General features: G+C 46.4%; 2 protein-coding genes across 2 annotated transcripts in view; one reads left to right on the top strand and one right to left on the bottom strand.

The window, feature by feature from the left end:
* Nucleotides 1–3,932: 3,932 nt before the first annotated feature.
* CHP2 (calcineurin like EF-hand protein 2) lies at nucleotides 3,933–9,711 on the bottom strand. Its single transcript, XM_064295701.1, has 7 exons — nucleotides 9,389–9,711; nucleotides 8,664–8,736; nucleotides 8,448–8,528; nucleotides 8,214–8,344; nucleotides 7,663–7,724; nucleotides 6,624–6,746; nucleotides 3,933–6,414 (listed from the first exon to the last, which is right to left on the bottom strand). The coding sequence occupies exons 1-7, from the start codon at nucleotides 9,453–9,455 to the stop codon at nucleotides 6,361–6,363; spliced, it is 591 nt and encodes a 196-aa protein (XP_064151771.1). The 5' UTR covers nucleotides 9,456–9,711; the 3' UTR covers nucleotides 3,933–6,360.
* The window catches only part of ERN2 (endoplasmic reticulum to nucleus signaling 2), a 53,876-nt gene continuing 44,437 nt past the window's right edge, over nucleotides 9,640–19,078 (top strand). The window contains 1 exon segment of the mRNA XM_064294801.1: nucleotides 9,640–9,768. Within this exon segment, the coding sequence (XP_064150871.1) occupies nucleotides 9,640–9,768 (129 nt within the window).

The following is a 19,078-nucleotide window of genomic DNA, read 5'->3' as shown; positions in this document are numbered from 1 at the left end:
TGGTCTGACTGAGACTAGAAGGACCCCTGATGTCATGGTTCCCAGACCTTCTGTTAGCCCAAGACAGGAGCCGTTCCCAAAGCCAGCCCATCAGACAGGGATTGGACTGGACTATGGGATAGAAAATGATACTGGTGAAGAGTGAGCTTCTTGGATCGAGTAGACACATGAGATTACGTGGGCAGCTCCTGTCTGGATGGGAGATGAGCGGGCAGAGGGGGTCAGAAGCTGGCCGAATGGACACAAAAATAGAGAGTAGGAAGAAGGAGTATGCTGTCTCATCAGGGGGAGAGCAACTAGGAGTATATAGCAAGGTGTATATAAATTTTTATATGAGAGACTGATTTGATTTGTAAACTTCCACTTAAAGCACAATAAAAATTTTTTTATAAAAAGGAAGAGAAGTTCTTTTTTCATTGGGATTGCTGCCTAAGAGTAAAAAAACCAACAAAGAGGAAAGCAGAGTTGAGAAATGAAGAGTCTAATTTCTGAGGACATCATAGAGCCTTTGGACTCTCCTTTTCCTGGTTTACCTTTGGACCTTTTTTTCAGTTATATGAACCAATAAATTCCTGTTCTTTCATAAACCAGTTGGCATATGCAAGAATTGTGACTGATACAGGCTCACAGTGCAAGCTTACAGATAGGGGCCAAGGAGTCTCAGCTGAAGTGAAGTAGGGCTGTAGGGGGATTAGAAGAGTAGGGAAATGAACAAGGTACTGCAAAGTAGATGCTACGATCTGTTTCTTTCACAGATAATGAAGCTGAGGCATTGAAGGGTGAAGTTGCTTACCCAAGGTTGTACAGCAGGTAAGTGAAAGGGCCCAGATTCAAACCTACGTCTAAGAGGACTCTGATACTCAAGTTATTTTTACTAAATGACACTGATTCTCAGGGTTGGTCAATACCAGGAATCAAGTCTGTAGATTGCCCCTTAAACAATCAAGAGAGTTTTTATTGGTGTTGGCTGGGTTGGGCTGAGGACAACCTGCAGTTTCCTTCTGTTAGAGACTCAAGTTCGAATTCTTATCCATTTTCATGATTAGTTATGAAGAGGCAATGGTAGCCTTAAGTAGGTCTACCCAATGTCATTACCTAGGTTCATCTACTTGCTTCTATTGCTATGGCTCCCTACAAACACTGTCTTGGGTTCAGTCTCCTTGGCAAGGAAATGAGCTTCCTCTGGAACACCCATCTCCTCTTCAGGACATGTAGATGGGTTTTTCCAGGAAATTCAAGGTTAGCCAAGGTCCTTCCCAGCAGCCTTGGTGAAACAAGCTGAGACAGCTCTGATGCCCATCCCACACTTTTCTTGGAACCAAAGCCAGTTGTCATCAAGTCAATTCCAACTTGTGGTGATGCCATGTCAGAGTAGAACTGAGCTCCATAGGGTTTTCAGTGGCTGGTTCTTTGGATGTAGATCACCAGTCCTTTCTTTTGAGTCACCTCGGATGGACTCGAACCTCCAACTTCTCAGTTAACAACCAAGTATATTAACCGTCGATACCACCCAGGGACTCCTTGCACCACCCAAAACCAAAAAAACAAAAAAAATCCAAACCCATTGCCATCAAGCTGATTCCAACTCATAGTGACTCTATAAGACAGAGTAGGACTGCCCCATAGAGTTTCCAAGGAGTGCCTGGTGGATTCGAACTGCCAAACTTTTGGTTAGCAGCCATAGCTCTAAACCACTATGCCACCAGGATTTCCTTGCACCACCCAGCACCCCTCAAATGAGAATTCCAAGCACCAGGACTAGAGCTGCCTCCAGCTTCTAACTCTGTCCTCTTAGTCCAACAAGTGGGCAAATTCACAGGCCCTATCTCCAAGCTTACAAGTCTTACCAGATTCTAGAGACAAATGAGAACAGAGAGCTGTTGCTTTTTAACATTTCCAACTCTACAAACCACCTGTCATAATGCCCTGCTGCTTGTCCCTGGGCCTGGTCTGGTGACTGAACTCTATTTTGATGGCCAACCTCTACCACACCCAACCTGACCTATGCCCGGTCTGAGAATGAGGACGCCCAGCCTAATGATGTCTCCTTACAACACGGGTTCTACAGGAGGCAGGCTCAACCCAGGATCATTTTCTCATAGTTCCCCTGAGCCAGTGGTTCCCAAAGTATGGGAAACATACCATTCGTGTACACAAGACGATTTTTGGTAGTTACACACAGCTTTTAATAACATCGAATCACACAATGAGAAGGTTGCTCCTCCCTTTCAACTCTTTTTACATCCTTCAGATCACCAAAGAAAAATCTGTTTGGTGCAGATGTTTCCTTTACACCTCTATAACACTTGCTAATCTCCCTTTCTGACATTTTTGTTTCTTTGTGTGTACTGTATTTGGATTGCCGTTTTATTTATGGCAATTGATACTTGGCTTTTAACTTACAGGAGTCATATCCAATTTCCTTTATAAACTCAAATCTGTAATTTTAAATGAATCCCTCTAAAGACAAATAATAGGTAAATAATGCTACAGGTGATAGTTACTATACGGCAATAATGTTGAGGGCGTTCAACAAATCATTGAAATTTGGCAACTGCTACCCACAGCACTGCCCCCCAGAGTAATCCAGGCTCCCCTCTGGAACAGCAGAGCTCATTTCTTTCTTACCACAGGTTCATGGGCATCTCTGCCAGAGTTGACATCAGTACGGTGAGGGTCAGGCAGATGTGCTGCAGGCTGATGTCCTGAGCTTGGACCAAGGTCTGGGGGCTTTCATGTCCAGGGTTGGTGGAGCAGTTTTCCCTCCCATTCACCAGAAGAGCTAGTAAAGTCTTGGGAACCCCCAAGGCCTTCTGGCCACACTCAGTAGATCAGGAGTACCAGCATTGACACTGAGTTCCCAGAGCAGGTGTGGGCATGCGCGGAAGAGGAGCCCTTTCTTGAGAGCCTCTTAAGGACCGGGGTCATGCTACATGCTTTACAGATGAAGACCCTCTTGTAGATAGTTTTTACTAGGAACCTGGCCGCAAGCTTTTTTAGAAACACAGTTGATGTTTCTAGAAGTTTGGCCCTTGGACCTCGAGCATCGGAATCGCTTACAGATTTCTCTCAAGACTCAGGAGCTCTCAAATGAGGCCAAAGGATCTGAATTTTTTAATCAGATGATATTTACTACCAGGAAATTTTGGGAAACATTATGATGGAGAAAAAAGACCAGCTATAGAAAAAGACTATTCCCTGTGTGGTTTGGAACAAGTTATCTCTATCTTTCTCTCTTCTCTATAACCCATTGCAGTCAGTCAATTCCAACTAATAGTGACCCTTTAGGACAGAATAGACCTGCCGCATAGGGTTTCCAAGGCTGTCATCCTTACAAAAGCAGACTGCCACAGCTTTCTCCTATATAGCAGTTAGTGGGTTAGAACCACTGACCTTTCAGTTAACAGCCAGGTGTTTTAACAGCTGTGATGTTAACTGAAACTGTGCTGTTAACTGAACAGAACTCCTTTCTCCTCTTTATGGAGAGACTCAATTTCTCTCTCTACAAATCTTCCCTCACAATACCTAGAAAAATGGTCACTCAATGAGATGCATTTTCTCCCCGCCCCCCCAACACACACTTTAGTCTGGAGCCAAAGACATCCCTCATTTGGAAAGTCCTTGTTCATGAGGCAATCCTCTGAGAAAATGACAAAATTTCCTAAGGAATTAAATATCCCCCTTTGTCCTCCCCCTGCAACTATGAGACTCATCTGTCAGAATCATACTATGTACAACCAAAACACAAATCTTAAAATGAGTTTTGTGTACCACCCCCAGACATTTTCACGTTCCTAAACCCCAAAGGTGCATAGTCTTTACTGATTCCCAACCCCCTAAAATCAGTCCCTGGGTGGTACAAATGGTTAAGCGTTTGGCTGTTGTCTTAGTTATCTAGTGCCGCTATAACAGAAATACCACACAAGTAGGTTTTAATAAACAGAAGTTTATTCTCTCACAGTCAAGGAGTCTAGAAGTTCAAATTCAGGGCACTAACTCCAGGGGAAAGGCTTCTCTCTCTGTTGGCTCTTGGGGAAGGTCTTTGTCATCAATCTTCCCTTGGTTCTAGGAGCTTCTCAGCAAAGGGACCCTGTGTCCAAAGGACATGCTCCACTCCTGGTTCTTCTTGCTTGGTGGTAATGAGGTCCCTCTCCTCCGCGCCCAATTCTTCCTTTTATATCTCAAAAGAGATTGACTCAAGATACAACCTAATCCTATAGATTGAGTCCTGCCTCATTAACATAACTGCCTCTAATCCTGCCTCATTAACATCATAAAAGTAGGATTTACAACACATAGGAAAATCACATCAGATCACAAAATGGTAGACAACCACGCAATACGGGAATCGTGGCCTGGCCAAGTTGACACACATTTTCAGAGGACACACTTCAAACCATAACAGCTACTAAAAGAAAGGTTGGAGGTTTGAGTCCCACAGAGACACCTCAGAAGAAAAGCCTGGTCATCTACTTCCAAAAAATCAGCCATCGAAAACCCTGTGGAACACAGTTCTACTCTGACACACATGGGGTCACCATGAGTCAGAGTCAGTTGGGAGCAACCATAAAAGCAACGAGGTTACCCTCAAAACTTTGAAGGACCAAAGACACAAGGTAATTATGAGCCCAGGAGACAGAAAGGACCACATAAACCAGAGACTGCATTGGCCTGAGACCAGAAGAGCTAGATGGTGCCTGGCTACAACTGATGACTGCCCTGACAGGGAGTGAAACAGAGAGCCCCTGAGGGAGCAGGAGAACAGTGGGCTGCAGACCCCAAATTCTCATAAAAAGACCAGACTTAATGGTCTGACTGGGACTAGAAGGACCCTGGAAGGTCTCCAGACCTTCTGTTAGCCCAAGACAGGAGCCATTCCCAGAGCCAACTCTTCAGACAGGGATTGGGCTGGACTATGGGATAGAAAATGATACTGGTGAAGAGTGAGCTTCCTGGATCAAGTAGACACATGAGACTATGTTGGCATCTCCTGTCTGGAGGGGAGATGAGAGAGCAGAGGGGGTCAGAAGCTGGCCAAATGGACACAAGAATAGAGTGGAGGCAGGGAGTGTGCTGTCTCATTAGGGGGAGAGCAACTAGGAGTATATAAAACCAAACCAAACCCCCTGCCATCGAGTCAATTCCGACTCATAGTGACCCTATAGGACAGAGTAGAACTGCCCCATAGAGTTTCCAAGGAGCGCCTGGAGGATTTGAACTGCCAACCTCTTGGTTAGTAGCCATAGCACTTAACCACTACACCACCAGGGTTTCCAGGAGTATATAGCAAGGTGTATATCAATTTTTGTATGAGAGACAGACTTGATTTGTAAACTTTCACTTAAAGCACACTAAAAATTAAAAAAATAATAAAAAACTTTGAAGGGTTTCACAGTCCAGGACGGTAGATGTCCTATTTATTATTTTTACGTCACCTCTCCCCGCACTCCAACCCACACACCAATTTAAGATGATAGACTGCAAGGGTTCTTCCATTTGGACAACCTAAAGGTAATGGACATCTCTTGTTTTGCCCAACCAGCCTCATTCCCCATTCTTCTGATAAGAGCACCTCATTTGCTTTTATGGAGCCCTGGTGGCTCAGTGGTTAAGAGCTCAGCTGCTAACCAAAAGGTCAGCAATTCGAATTCACCAGGCACTCCTTGAAAACTCTATGGGGCAGTTCTACTCTGTGCTTTTAAGCATCCACCCCTTCCCCCACCCTGAGTCCTCAGACCTTATTTCCTGTCTCTAGGAGTAAGCATATGACACCAGCCTGGCCAATGAGAGCACTCCATTCCCCAGGAGGTAAGGACAGGACCCCAATCAGGCCAATGACACTCAAATTTAAGTCTTTGCTTGGAATTATTGGAAAAGAAAACCTCTTCTCACTGAGTAACTGGGCTAGTAGGATGAAAGCCTAGAGCTGCTGGCAGCTTTATTTTACCATAAGGAACGAGCTCTCCTGAGAATGAAGCCAACACAGAAGAAAGCCAAGTAGAAAGATGCAGAATAACTGAGTTCTGATGATGTCCTTTGAACCCTTGCATCCAGCTCTGCCCGAAGACATACTTCCAGATTTTTTCTACACATGAGCCCATAAAATCCCTTTTTTTATTTATGTTACTTTTAGTTGGACTTTCATTCACTTGCAACCAAAAGATTGCTGGCTGGTTCTCAGATCTGAGATCAAATGGGCTAGACTGTAGCACACACCCTTCCAGCTTTCTCTCCTTGGCCCTAAATGAAGGTCAATCTAGAAGTAAGACTACAGTTCATTGGGGTCCCGCCTCCATGGGGGCTCAGGATGAATCCCAAGCAGATGCTGGCCTGCATGAGCTCATCAGACACACAAAGAGGTCACTTCAGGATTCGGATGCTCATCTTTTGCTCTATGTTCATCTTCTCTAAGGTCTGGGGAGAGAGAGGTGGTAGTCAAGATGCTTGAATCCTAATCCCCTATGCTTCCAACCTCTTCCCTCAGGGTTCCACCCATCCCCAAGGCCTGACCATTCCCTGGGGACTCCTATCTTTCTGTCCTCCTCCTTTGAATTTCATTTCCCATGTCTATCTCTCCTAGGGGTTCCTGATCTCAACCTCCCTGGTCGTAAGGGTATTCTGACCTTGGCGAACTCCAAGAAGGACACGGCACCATCTCCATCTTCATCAGCCTCCTGCACTGTGCGGTCAGCGATGCTCTCCAACTGTTCTTCTGTCACCTGTACCCCAACCATCAGCCGGAGAACCTGGGAGGTGAAGGGAGAAGCAGCCATAAAGAGGAAGCACAAAGGCCACTCCCACCATCCCCAAAGCCTTCCCCATCTCACTCTAAAAGTTAGCGCCAATTTTGTAATCCATCTCTCATTTATTTTTGACCCCATCCCAATCATGTCCCAACATATCCACCAATAATTTCCCCCACTGACTCTCCATCCAATCACCAATTTATTCCTTAATGTCCCACACTCACCTCAACAATATGCCCAGACTCATTACTTATACCCTAACCTCCTTCTATTCTCCACCCCATCTCTCACCTCATCCTTCAACTATTCTCAATTTCATCCTCCACCTCATTCCAACATCTATTTCAGGTTTTCTCAACCCCAGCACTAGGGATATTTGCAGTCAGATAATTCTGTGTTGTAGGAGGCTATCTTGTGTATTGTAGGATGTTTAACACCATTTTTGTCCTCTACCCACTAGATGCCACTAATATACACCTCCCAAGTTGTTATAACCAAAAATGTCTCCAGATATTGCCAAATGTCACTCAGGGGGCAAAATCAACCCTAGCTGATAACCACTGATCTATTCCCAACCTCATATCCAAGTATCTTTCCCCCATCTTCTAACTAGCCCGCACTCCAACCTGCTTGTCCCCATTATTGTTTTTGTTGTTGTTAGGTGCTGTCAAGTTGGTTCCGACTTATAGCGACCCTATGTACAACAGAAAGAAATACTGTCTGGTCCTGGACCATCCTCACAATCATTGCTATGTTTGAGCCCATTCTTGCAGCCACTGTGTCAATTTGTCTTATCAAGAGTACCCCAATTATCTGCAGCCTCTATCCACCAGTCATCACACCTCATCCCCCCACAATCATTGCAGTCAACCATCCCACCCTTCACACATATCTCTTGCCCTTGCATCCTTCCTACCTGTAGCATCTCATGCCTGGAGATCTTTCCATCTCTATCCAGATCATAGAGCTGAAAGGCAACTGCGAAGAGAGTGGAGGGGGGAAAGGAAGATGGGTCTTCCCTGTTTCTCTTCCAGCAGAAGGGCAAACCGGAGGAGTAGGAAGGTCAATAATAGGCTGACAAAAGGTATGGGAGGTTCCTGGTATGGATAAACCTGGTACCTCTACCAGCTGCCACATTCAAATGGGGCATGATGCACAGTCCCCACCCAGCCGAATTCACTCCTTATGTAAACCCTGGGAACCCTGGTGGCTCAGTGGTTAAGCACTCGGCTGTTAACTGAAAGGTCGGCAGTTGGAACCCACCAGTCACTTTGCAGGAGAAAGATGTGGCAGCCTGCTTCCTGAAAGATCACAGCCTTGGAAACCCTATGGGGCAATTCTACTCCATCCTATAGGGTCACTATGAGCTGGCAACCTGTATGTACACCCTGGGCTTCTGGTGGAAGCTCCAAGCTGGGAAGGACTTAGACCTCTGACTAACCCTTGGATGGAAACATACAAACTCACAGCGAAGTTTGTTCATTCTGCTGTTGAGGGGTTCAGGTTCCTCGGGGTCCCAGGTTCCTGTGCCTTCATCTTCTACAGGGCGAAAATGAGCCAGGACTCTGGCAAAGCCTCGGAAATCCACACTGTGACTCCTGGTGGGTGGGATGGAGCCGAAGCAGTGGTCACCTTAGACCTCTTTCTGCATCCATCCCTAAACCCACCCCCGCCACCTTCCCACCCACAGCGAGGCCTCACCCATCAGGAAAGAAGCTGTCTATAATACGGTCTCCCAGAGGGTTCACAGCCAAAGCTCCAATCTGCTGGAGATCCATACGGCTGTAAAATCAAAATTCAAAGAGGGTAGAGCAAAGATGGAAGATGTAGGTCGAGGCTGGAGACGGGGTCAGGAAGACAGGTGGGAGGTAGTAAGGTCAGCCCTCCACCACCACAACCTGGTCAGCTCCCCCTCACCACAGGTAGCCCTTCTTGTTACTGTCCAGTGCCCGGAACCGGTGGTGGAGGCGGACCAGGCTGGCTTGCGAGACTGCAGGAAAGAATGAGGGAGGGTCACGCCGTGGTTTCCGGAGGCAGCTGGACAGAGCGCCTTGGGGAGCGCTCCAGAAACCCGCTCCGGGCGCCCCCGGAGGTGGGCTGGGAGTAGAAAGGGCTTGCCGGAGGGCACATTCAACCCGGCTCCCTGGGATGCGAGCTGCTAGGGCTAGAATGGGCGTGACAAGATCCAGCGAAGGGCCAGAGTTGGAGACCTGGGGCGGCTCGCCGGGTTTCAGAGCGCCCCTCTTGGGAAACCGAGAGATCAAAGTCAACCCCCTCCATCTGCCGTCGGGCCCTGCCTCTGGCCTCGACCCGAACTCGAGAACACCTGGATGCCAGGATTAACCAGCTCCCCCCTCCCCAGCCCCGTGACACCGGCAGTCCCCGAATGTGGACGCTGGCACGCCTAGGTGACCCCACCACTAGCCTTGCGATCCTAGACGCTTGGATCTTGGTCTCCCAGCTCCGGGGCCTGGGACCCCGGACTTCTATGCCTCAACCCAACTCACTCCTGCGGGGGACCACGACACTGAAGTCTCTGCACTAAACCCCTTCAAGTCCCCAGCCCCGGACGTCTGGGTTTGCCCTCGATCCCCCTCTCCAGCCAGGGGAGCCGGGACGCCTGCAGCGGGCGCCCCACTCACAGCCGGTCTCCCGGCGGATGTCATCCAAGTCGGGAATGATCGAGGCGTGGGAGCTGCAGGAGCCCATGGCAGAGCTGGAGCCGGGAGGGCAAGACAGCCCGGCCGGACCCAGGCGTTCTCTCCTCCCGCCTAGGAGGCGGAGCCGCCCCAGTGGCCCCAGGGCCTAAGGCCACTGGCCTGGCGGGAAGCCAGACTCTTGAACCCAGGCTTGCCTGGCCTCCCCTTCCCGCGACGGGGGCGAAGAGAAAACAATGCCCAGGGTGACAGGGTCAGAGGGGCGGGTGCGAACAACAGGCCATTTCAGCCGGGAGATCCCGAGGTCGGCGCGGCGAAAGGCTGGGCGCGGCCAGCGCCCCGCCTGCCGCACGCCCTTCCTCCGGGTGAATTCTCACGCTCGTTCGGGACAAGCGACCCGCCTCGTACTTCAGGGCCCTCCCCCAACCCACCCTCCAGCCCCGAGCTTTCCCCAGGCGTGAGTGCACAGACGTTCGGTGGAGTCAGTCTGGGAGACCCCGACTATCTTCACCCTCTGGAGACAGATCCAAGTCCTGCTGAGGGCGGGGGTGGATAATGGGGAGGGGAGCTGGGTGCATTCGTACCCATGCAGGATGGCGTCAGCCTGCAGGGGTGGGAGCAACAAGCACTGACGAGGAGCGGTTGGGAGGCCAGGGTCAGGGCTGGGTTAGGTGCAAAGAACACTGGGTTTGGAGGACTTGGACTGGAATCCCAGATAACTAAGGCTACTAACTTGGAACAGGTAACTTGTTCTTATAACGATTTCCTCATCTCTTTTTTCTGTTTAGCCCACATTATTTTTGTTGTTTCATTGAGCCAATACTTTAAAACTCAGGAGATTATACACAAAAATCCAGGTTTCCGGTTTCTCCTTGAGAAATCAGGAGTTCTGACACTACTGAGGTCCTGTTTCTGGGCTGCACCACCTGGCTTCAACCGGGGCGCAGCTCCCGCATTTAAACGGAACGTGGTGGGCTGTCTGTGGGCCCACAGTCCCCACCCAGCCAAAATCACCCTCTTCCGTACCCCAAGGGCCTCTGGTGGAGGCTCCCACCTGGGAGCGACAGAGCTGTGACCTGGTCAGGTGAGGGCAAAGAGAAAACCAGCCCTCAAGCTCCATTGGCATCCACAGCCCCAGAGAGGGTTTCAGACATCACAGTGAGTCAGCTGAAATAATAATAAGGACAACAATAACAAGAGTTTAATTTATCCAGTACTTACCAGATACTTTGCTAAGCACTTTACGTGTACAGTATTATCTCACATATTCCTCCCAATAGTCCAGGGAGGGAGAAGTTCTTATTTGCCGATCTCCCAGTGAGAAAATAGCCTCAGAGAAGTGAAGCAACTTGCCCAAGGCCAGTAGCCAGTAAGCAGAGCTGGCTGCGGTCGCTCTCTCCCTGCTCCTGATAAACTGCCTTCTTCCCACTTTTCTGTGGTGGAGGCTGCCAAGGCGGCAGGTTGTGAACTGCTGTATAGCATGCGTTATCAACAGAGGCCATATTGCCACCAAGGGAGCAAAAACTTTATGTGCAAAGTGCAGATATACATACAGTACATAAATAGATATACATTACATCTATGGTATCACATTTCACAGGGAAAGGGCAATTAGAATACCAAAACCAAAAAACTCATTGCTGTCCAGTCGTATAGGACAAAGTAGAACTGTCCTATAGGGTTTCCAGGGAAACGGCTGATGCATTCATACTGCTGACCTTTTTGGTTAGCACCTGAGCTCTTAACCACTGTGCCACCAGAGATCCTAGGAGAATATGGTGTCTAAAAAAGGGCTAAGGAGCTCTGCTAGCACAATTGGTTACGCTCTTGGCTGCTAACCAAAATGTTGGCAATTCGACCCTCCCCAGCAGCTTCAAGGGACAAAGACTTGGCAATCTGCTCCTGTAAAGATTACAGCCAAGAAAACCCTATGGAGCAATTCTGCTTTGTCACATGGGGTAGCTGGGAGTCAGGATCAACTCAAGGGCATCCAACAACAATAACAACAACACACAAAAAGGCTAACTGATTAACTAGTTGCACTGAGTTGATTCCAACTCACGGCAAGCCCGTGCGTGTCAGAGTAGAACTGTGCTCTATAGGGTTTTCAATGGCTGATTTTTTGGAAGTGGGTCACCAGTCCTTTCTTCCAAGTTGCCTCTGGGTGTTCTCCAACCTTTTGTTTATCAGCCGAGCACTTAACCATTTGCCCCACCCAAGGCTGGTGAGGAGAGGAGGGCAATAATGGAAAATCGTTGAGAAACACAGTTGTAAAGTAACAAACACCACAAGTGTCCAGTTTTCAATCTATCTTTACCCCCTCTCCAACTGTAATCACCCATATACGCAAATTTCCCAGGGAGGAAAATGCAAGCAGTTTATTACAAGGGTTCAAGTCCGTACCTGCCCTGGAGAGAGAGAAGCTGGACAAACACTCCATCCTCCAGCCCCAGGCAGAGGCTTGCATCAGATGAGCCTCGAAAATATTGATCTAAGAAGTGCTTGTGTCTCTTTCAAAAACCCCAAGGATTAAACGACTGGCATAAAGAATGCTTGATTCTCTTTCAGACCCCCCCCTCCCCCCGCCAGGACTAAAACAAGAGGGAAGCCATACGCCTCCCTAAGGAAGCCCAGTCCCTAGCTGTGAGTCAGGATGTGAGTGCAGTTCGCATAGTGCCTGAACCCGGGAGGGGGTAGGAGTCCCTGGGAAGCTGCAATCATCGCCTCAGGTCAGCTTGGGATGCTGATTTTGGAAAGGGCTTATCCAGCCTGACTCTCCAAGACAGCTCCACACTAAACCAAATTAAGCCACGGAGTAATAAACCACCCTCACCCACATGCCATGCCTATAAGCCTGCAGGAGACTGTGGAATGGCCAAGCACTAGGTAAACCCATTCCTGCTTCATGCAAGCAAGTGGGATTTAAACCAACTCCATAGTATAAGTGGCCACATCTTTTCAGGGCATTAAACAGGGAGACGCTTTGGGGAGAATTTCGTCTACAGAATCTGTCGGACTGAATTGAGGCAGAACGCTTTTTCTTGTTGTTTGTTTTTAAACTGCCTAAAAGTTGCTAGCCATCCTTGTTGAAACAATACTGAGGTTCAGCCAGAAAAATGAACATGCAAAAGTAGCCTGGAAAAAAAAAAGGAATAACAGTAAACTAGTCCTAACGAATTTTTCGATGTGTTAAAAGTTACAGTAAGCTATGTGATGACGGTGCAGGAAGAGATAAGAAACCAGTGGATGACGGTGCAGAAATAGATAAGAAACCAGCGGGAAAGTCAGAAATAGACGCAAATACATATGGGAATTTGGCATGTGATGGGAATGACATTCCAAAACAGTGGGGGAAATATGTATTATTCAATCAATGTCATTTGGGACATCTGTCTTTTGGGAGGAAAATAAAGCTGTACTCCTAGCTCAGTATGTCAAATTAAATCCCAGATAGAGCAAAGATTTAAATGCAAAATGAAGCCACACAATATGAGGCGAAATCTTGGGGAGATTTTGTTATAATCTTGAACTTGGACAGGACTTTTTAAAACATGAAACAAAGTACAAAAACCATACAGAAAAGATTGATAAATGTAAAATTTTTTAAAAATTAAACCTCTGTGGACGTATACATATATAAGCCAAAAGACAAACTGGGAAAAAAAATTCACAGTATATGTGACAGATAACCACCACTCCTCTGTCAGTGTGTCATACAGTGGTGGCTTACGTGCTGCTGTGACGCTGGAAGCTGTGACACCAGTATTTCAAATGCCAGCAGGGTCACCTATGGTGGACAAGTTTCAACAGAGCTTCCACACTAAGACAGACTAGGAAGAAGGACCTGGCGATCTACTTCTAAAAAAAAAAAAAAAAAATGGCCAGAGAAAACATTATGAATAGCAGCTGATGCTGAGCAAATAATCCATGAAGCTGGACTATAAGAACAAGAACACGGCATCAGGATGGCAGAAGACTCATTTAACAACCTGTGTTATGCAGATGACACAACCTTACTTGAAGAGGACTTGAAGCACTTACTGATGAAGATCAAAGACTACAGCCTTCAGTATGTATTATACCTCAACATAAAGAAAACAAAAATCCTCACAACCAGACCAATAAACAACATCATGATAAATGGAGAAAAGATTGAAGTTGTCAACCTTTTCATTTTATACTTCGATCCACAATCAACACCCATGCAAGCAGCAGTCAATAAATCAAACGATGTATTTCATTGAGCAAATCTGTTGCAAAACACCTCTATAAGTGTTAAAAAGAAAAAATAAAATAAAGTAGTAAAAAGCAAAGATGTTACCTTGAGGTCCAAGGTGTGCCTGACCCAAGCCATGGTATTTTCAATTGCCTCATATGCATGTGAAAGTTGGACAAAAATAAGGAAGACTGAAGAAGAACTGATGCCTTTGAACTATGGCGTGAGTGAAGAATATTGAATATATTATGGACTGCCAGAAGAACAACAAATCTGTCTTGAAAGAAGTACAACTGGAATGCTCCTGAGAAGCCCTATCTTGCAGTGTCTTTTAGGCCATGAGTTTTATTTTAACAGACTTTGGACATGTTATCAGGAGAGACCAGTCCCTGGAGAAGGATATCATGCTTGGTAAAGTAGAGGGTCAGCGAAAAAGAGGAAGACCCTCCATAAGATGGATTGACACAGTGGCTGCAACAATGGGCTCAGACATAGCAATGATTGTGAGGGTGGTGCAGAATCAGTGTTTTGTTCTGTTGTACATAGGGTCAGTCCAACACCGACGGCACCTAACAACAACAACAACACTACAGATAAAAGATAATTTTCTTAGAATACAAATGTCTCTTAAAGATTGGAAAGGAAAATGACAACTCAATAGGGAAAAAATGGGATCTAAGATGCGAAATAGAAATGGTCAATAAGCCTGAAAAGATGCACAACCTCACAAAGTTCAAATATACAAACTAAAACAAGGTGTTATTTTCATCTTTGATGTGGTCAAGGCTGCAAGGAGACAGGTCGTGACCATCCAGAAGGCAAGAGCCCTATATTGCAGGGTCTTATAGACCATGAGTTTTCTTTTAATCGTGATAGGGCACAATTACAGGGTTTTAAGCTGGAGGATCAGATGATCCAATTTCTGTTTTAAATGCATCAGGAGAATCGCTCTGGCTGCTATGTGTAATTTTAACTGCACGGGCAAGGTAGCAGGTGGAAGACTATCACAATCATTCAGGTGAAAGATGATGGTGGCTTGGACCAGGGCGCTACAGTGGAGGCAGTGAGAAGTGGACAAACTTAGGCTCTGTTTTGAAAGGAGAATCCACAAGATTCACTGATGCATTTGCTAAGGGGATGAGAGGAAGAGAGCAGGCAAGGACAACTCCAAGGCTTCTGCCCTAAACAACCGAAGGTGCCATTTGCTGAGATAATGAAGAGAGAACAAGGAGTATGTTTCAAGAGAAGAAATAAAAATGTCCTTACTTGAGCTGTTCGTTATACATCCTAATAAAAATATTAAATAGTTAATTAGATACGGGAGTCTAGACTTCAAGAGAGAAGCTGGCGCTACATTTGATATGTTGTGTTTTCATTTTCATTCATCTCAAAGTTGTCTTTTTTTTTTTTTTTAATCTCCTTTGACTCATTTCTTCTTTGACCCATTGGTTGTTCAGGAGTATGTTTTTAATTTCCAGATATTTGCCAGTTTTCCAGCTTTCCTTCTGTTATTGATTTCTAGCTTCATTCCATTGTGGGCAGAGAAGATACTTTTACGATTTCAAACTTTTAAAAATTTATTGAGGCTCGTTTTGTGGCCTAACATATGGTCTACCCTGGAAAATGTTTCACGTGCACTGGAAAAGAATGTGTATTGTGTCATTGTTGGGTGGCATGTTCTGTTTATGTCTGGTAGGTCTGGTTGGTTTAGAGTGTTGTTCAAGTTCTCTATTTCCCTTATCGATCTTCTGTCTAGATGTTCTACCCAATATTTAAAGTGGTATATTAAAGCCTCCAACAATAGAACTGCCTATTTCTCCCTTTAATGTATGTTTGTTTCATATACTTGGGGGCTGTGCTGTTTGGTGAGTATATGTTTATAATTATAATATCTTCTTGATGAATTTATAGCGTTATATATTTGGGAGTCATCGTTGTACAGATGATATTAAACCATGGGACTGGATGAGATTACCTAGATGTGAGTGAAAAGAGAAATGGGTCCAGAGCTCTGTTGGGGACACTCCACCATTTCAAAGTTGGGAAGAGGAGAAGAAATTGGCAAAAGAGACTGAGAAAAGTGGCCAGTGGACACGGAGGAGGACTAGAAGTATGGTTTGCCAGCTAAGTAAAGAAAGTGAATCTCTGGTCATAAGATTCAATATAATGCTGATAAATTGGAGTTCACAGCTCAAATGGTGACAATTGTAGGTACATTCTGGGATCATTTGTATGGAGTGCTTTTCAAAATAAGGACTGAAAACACCCATTTTCTTTTTCTTACTAGTGCCAAGCTGGGTGCTACAGGGCAAAGGCGAGAATTGACTCTCTCAAGGATCAGCAAACTTCTGCAAAAGGTCAGGTAGGAAATATTTTAGCCTTTCTGGACCCTATGGTCTTGGTTGCAACTACATAATTCTGCTGTTGTAGCAGGAAAGCAACATAGACAATATATAAGCAAATAGACATGGCTTTGTTCTAATAAAACTTTATTTATAGACACTGAATTTCAAATTTTATATAATTTTCATGTGTCCAAAATACTATTTTTGTCTAGCTTATGCTCATGTAGATAGCACACACACACACACACAAACACACACATACACACACACACATACACTTTCCTATCTGCTTTCCTGGATTCATCAAGGAAGAACTACAGTGGCTCCTGTTGGTGCCCTGTCCAGATCCCCTTTGCCTGCTGGTGCACCCTACCTCCAGCGGCTGTGAGTTGGCTGATAACTCACAGATGTCCCCTTTTCTGGAGAATTGCCCTTGGCCAAAAGGAACCACCCTTCCTGAGAAGTTACTAATACACATTCCTGGGGTGGACACAAGGCCAGCCCCATTGTCTCAAGGGGGTTAACACTGTGCTGTGTTTATGTTCCAGAGCCTCTTTGTAAGATAAGACAGAAGCCAGTCTTCAGCTGAGACCACATTCTTGCTTAGCTTTTGTTTTTTCTGCCCTATCCAGCTTCCCTCACTTCCCCAATAAACTGCTTGTATAAGAATCCATGTCCCCGCCTCTGCTTCCAAGATAACCAGCCTAAGAGAAGAGTCTTAGAGAACTCATAGTGATATTTGGTAGAGATGAGGTACTCGGAGAGAGGGGAAGGGAATGGAGAGGGGGGAGTGATGTCTTGTCCTCACCAGACCCCTTGGACAAAAGGAAGGGTTAGAGGCTGACAATGAAGGAGGTTTTCCCGGGAACTGTGTGCACCTGAGCTCAGGTTTTATTGGGGCCCAGCAGTGAGGTATGGCTCACAGTCAGGGTGAGGCCATTCTCCCAATCTCTGCATGAAACTCAACACCGTTTGGGCACCCCAAGAGTGGGAGGCCTCTGGACAGCCCCTTTGGTATGACACTGACATTCCTGGACGGCAGTGAGGTGTCTCCCAACAGCTTCTTGAGAAGCAGTATCTTGGGCTGGGTTCTCCAGAGAAGCAAAACCAGTAAAATGTATAAATATATATACATAGAGAGAGAGATTTATATCAAGGAAATGGCTCATGTAGTTGTAGAGGTTGTAACATCCCAAGTCTGTGGGTCAGGAAAGAGGCTTCTCCTGATTCACGTAGTCGAAGGGGCTGGCAAACCCAAGATCGGCAGGCCAGAGACCAAGGCTGTTGCTCACAGGCTGTGAAGATCAACGAATCCCAAGATCATCAAGAAAGACCGCAGAGAAGCTGCTAGATCAAGTCCCAAGAGCCGGAGGTTAGACAAACAGGAGCCAGCTGCAGAATCCAAAATGGGCAAAAGCCCCCAGGCCCTGCCAAAATGTCTGCCCACACTCGATGCAGGCCACAAAACCAAGGAAACTCCCCTTCAACTGACTGGCTACTCACAGCAGATCCCATCATGGGGGTGATCACGTACAAAATCTCAACAGGGAAGTGAGCACAACCTTATACAACTGCCAAAACACTGAGAATCATAGCCCAGCCAAGTTGACACACTTTTTAACCAGTACAAGCAGGTATAGACAAGCAAGAGCTAGATCAGGGAGGAAGAAGATGCTGGACATTGTATGGTCACTACAGTGACAGAATAGGTAGGGTTCAGGGTACAGGTCCACAATATTACATGGCTGAGAGTTAAAGAGAGCAGGCATTTGGATTTAAGAAACAATAGAGATTGATTGTAGAAGTGAATTAGCCAACAGTGTGCAGAATGAACTGTGGGGGTAGAGCAGAGAGGGGAGACAAGTGAGGAGGCTGGTTCAGATGTCAGGGAGGGTGATGGTGGCCTGGACTTGGTGGGGGAAGGAGGGGCAGGAAGGAGAACTGGAAGCCTTGAGGATGTGGAAGTTGTCAGGGATGGCTCCTAGGTTTTTGGATTGAATATCTGGGTGAATCATGGTGCTGTTTACAGGAAAGACGGGGGAAAGGCAGGGATTTATTTTTTTAATGTTTGAGGGGGCTGGTGATTCAAATGTTTCTCCTTGGATTCACTAAATGTGAGATGCCTATTAGACATCCAGACTGGGTTGAACCTGACATATCTGTCACCATCTCTCACTCTTGCCCCCTCCAGTCCGTTCTCCAGAGGGCAGCCTGTCAATTGTTTTAGAAAATTTTGGTTGCCAGTGATGGAAAACAAACTCCACCTAGACTGAGGAAAAGAGTGTATTGATTAGCTCAAGCCAATGGGAAGTCTGAGGGAACTCCCCCCAGGTCTGGCTGGACCTAGTGTGCAAACAAAGTCATCAGAATCTGTCTCACTTCCTTTCTCTCTTGGCTGTGCTTTTCGGATTTCCAGTCTGACTCTCTCCATATAGCTACAAAAAATGGTGTCCGACTTCTCTAGGCTTGCCTGGTCCTTAATGCCTTTGACTTCAGAATAGGAGGTTTCTCTCCCAGCATCCAACCAAAAAAAAAAAAAAAAATCGGTTGCCATCAGTTCTGACTCCTGGTGACACCACGTGTATCAGAGTACAGCTGTGCCTCGTAAGGTTTTTGATGATGACTTTTTTGAAAGTAGATTGTCAGGCCTTTCTTCCAAGGCACTTCTGGGTGGACTTGAACCTCCAACCTTTCAGTTAATAGCTGAGCGTGTTAGCTGTTGGCACCACCCAGGGACTCTTTCAGCATCCATAAACCAAAACCAAACCCACTGCAGTGGAGTCAATTCTGACTCACAGCAACCCTATAGGACAGAGTAGAACTGCTCCACAGGGTTTCCAAGAAGTGGCTGGTGGATTCAAACTGCTGATCTTTTGGGTAGCAGCCAAGCTCTTAACCACTGTGCCACGAGGGCTCAGTATCCATACGGTCCCTGAAAAAGAACTCAGGCACTTCCTTCCTCACATGCTCACCTCTAAACCAGTCACAGAGAGGCCAGCTGCAGTCTTCCACGGACCCCTGTGATGGGGAGGGGCAGGACCTTGTGATGTCAGGCCCGAGTGGGAGGGGCAATTCCTAAAGTAACTTCCTTTTTCCAAAGGCAAAAGGATGCTA

Source organism: Loxodonta africana, chromosome 12 (assembly GCF_030014295.1).
Source record: "Loxodonta africana isolate mLoxAfr1 chromosome 12, mLoxAfr1.hap2, whole genome shotgun sequence".
Taxonomy (NCBI): domain Eukaryota; kingdom Metazoa; phylum Chordata; class Mammalia; order Proboscidea; family Elephantidae; genus Loxodonta; species Loxodonta africana.
Note: the sequence above shows the minus strand (reverse complement) of the source record. Positions and strands in the feature narration are given on the sequence as shown.

Excerpts from the sequence above, each read along its gene's own strand:
- CHP2 (XM_064295701.1), bottom strand. The coding sequence starts at position 9,455 with ATGGGCTCCTGCAGCTCCCACGCCTCGATCATTCCCGACTTGGATGAC. Across the intron at positions 8,345-8,447 it reads GACAGCTTCTTTCCTGATGG|GAGTCACAGTGTGGATTTCC; the intron begins GTGAGGCCTCGC and ends CCCACCCACCAG. Across the intron at positions 6,747-7,662 it reads CCAGGCATGAGATGCTACAG|GTTCTCCGGCTGATGGTTGG; the intron begins GTAGGAAGGATG and ends TTCACCTCCCAG.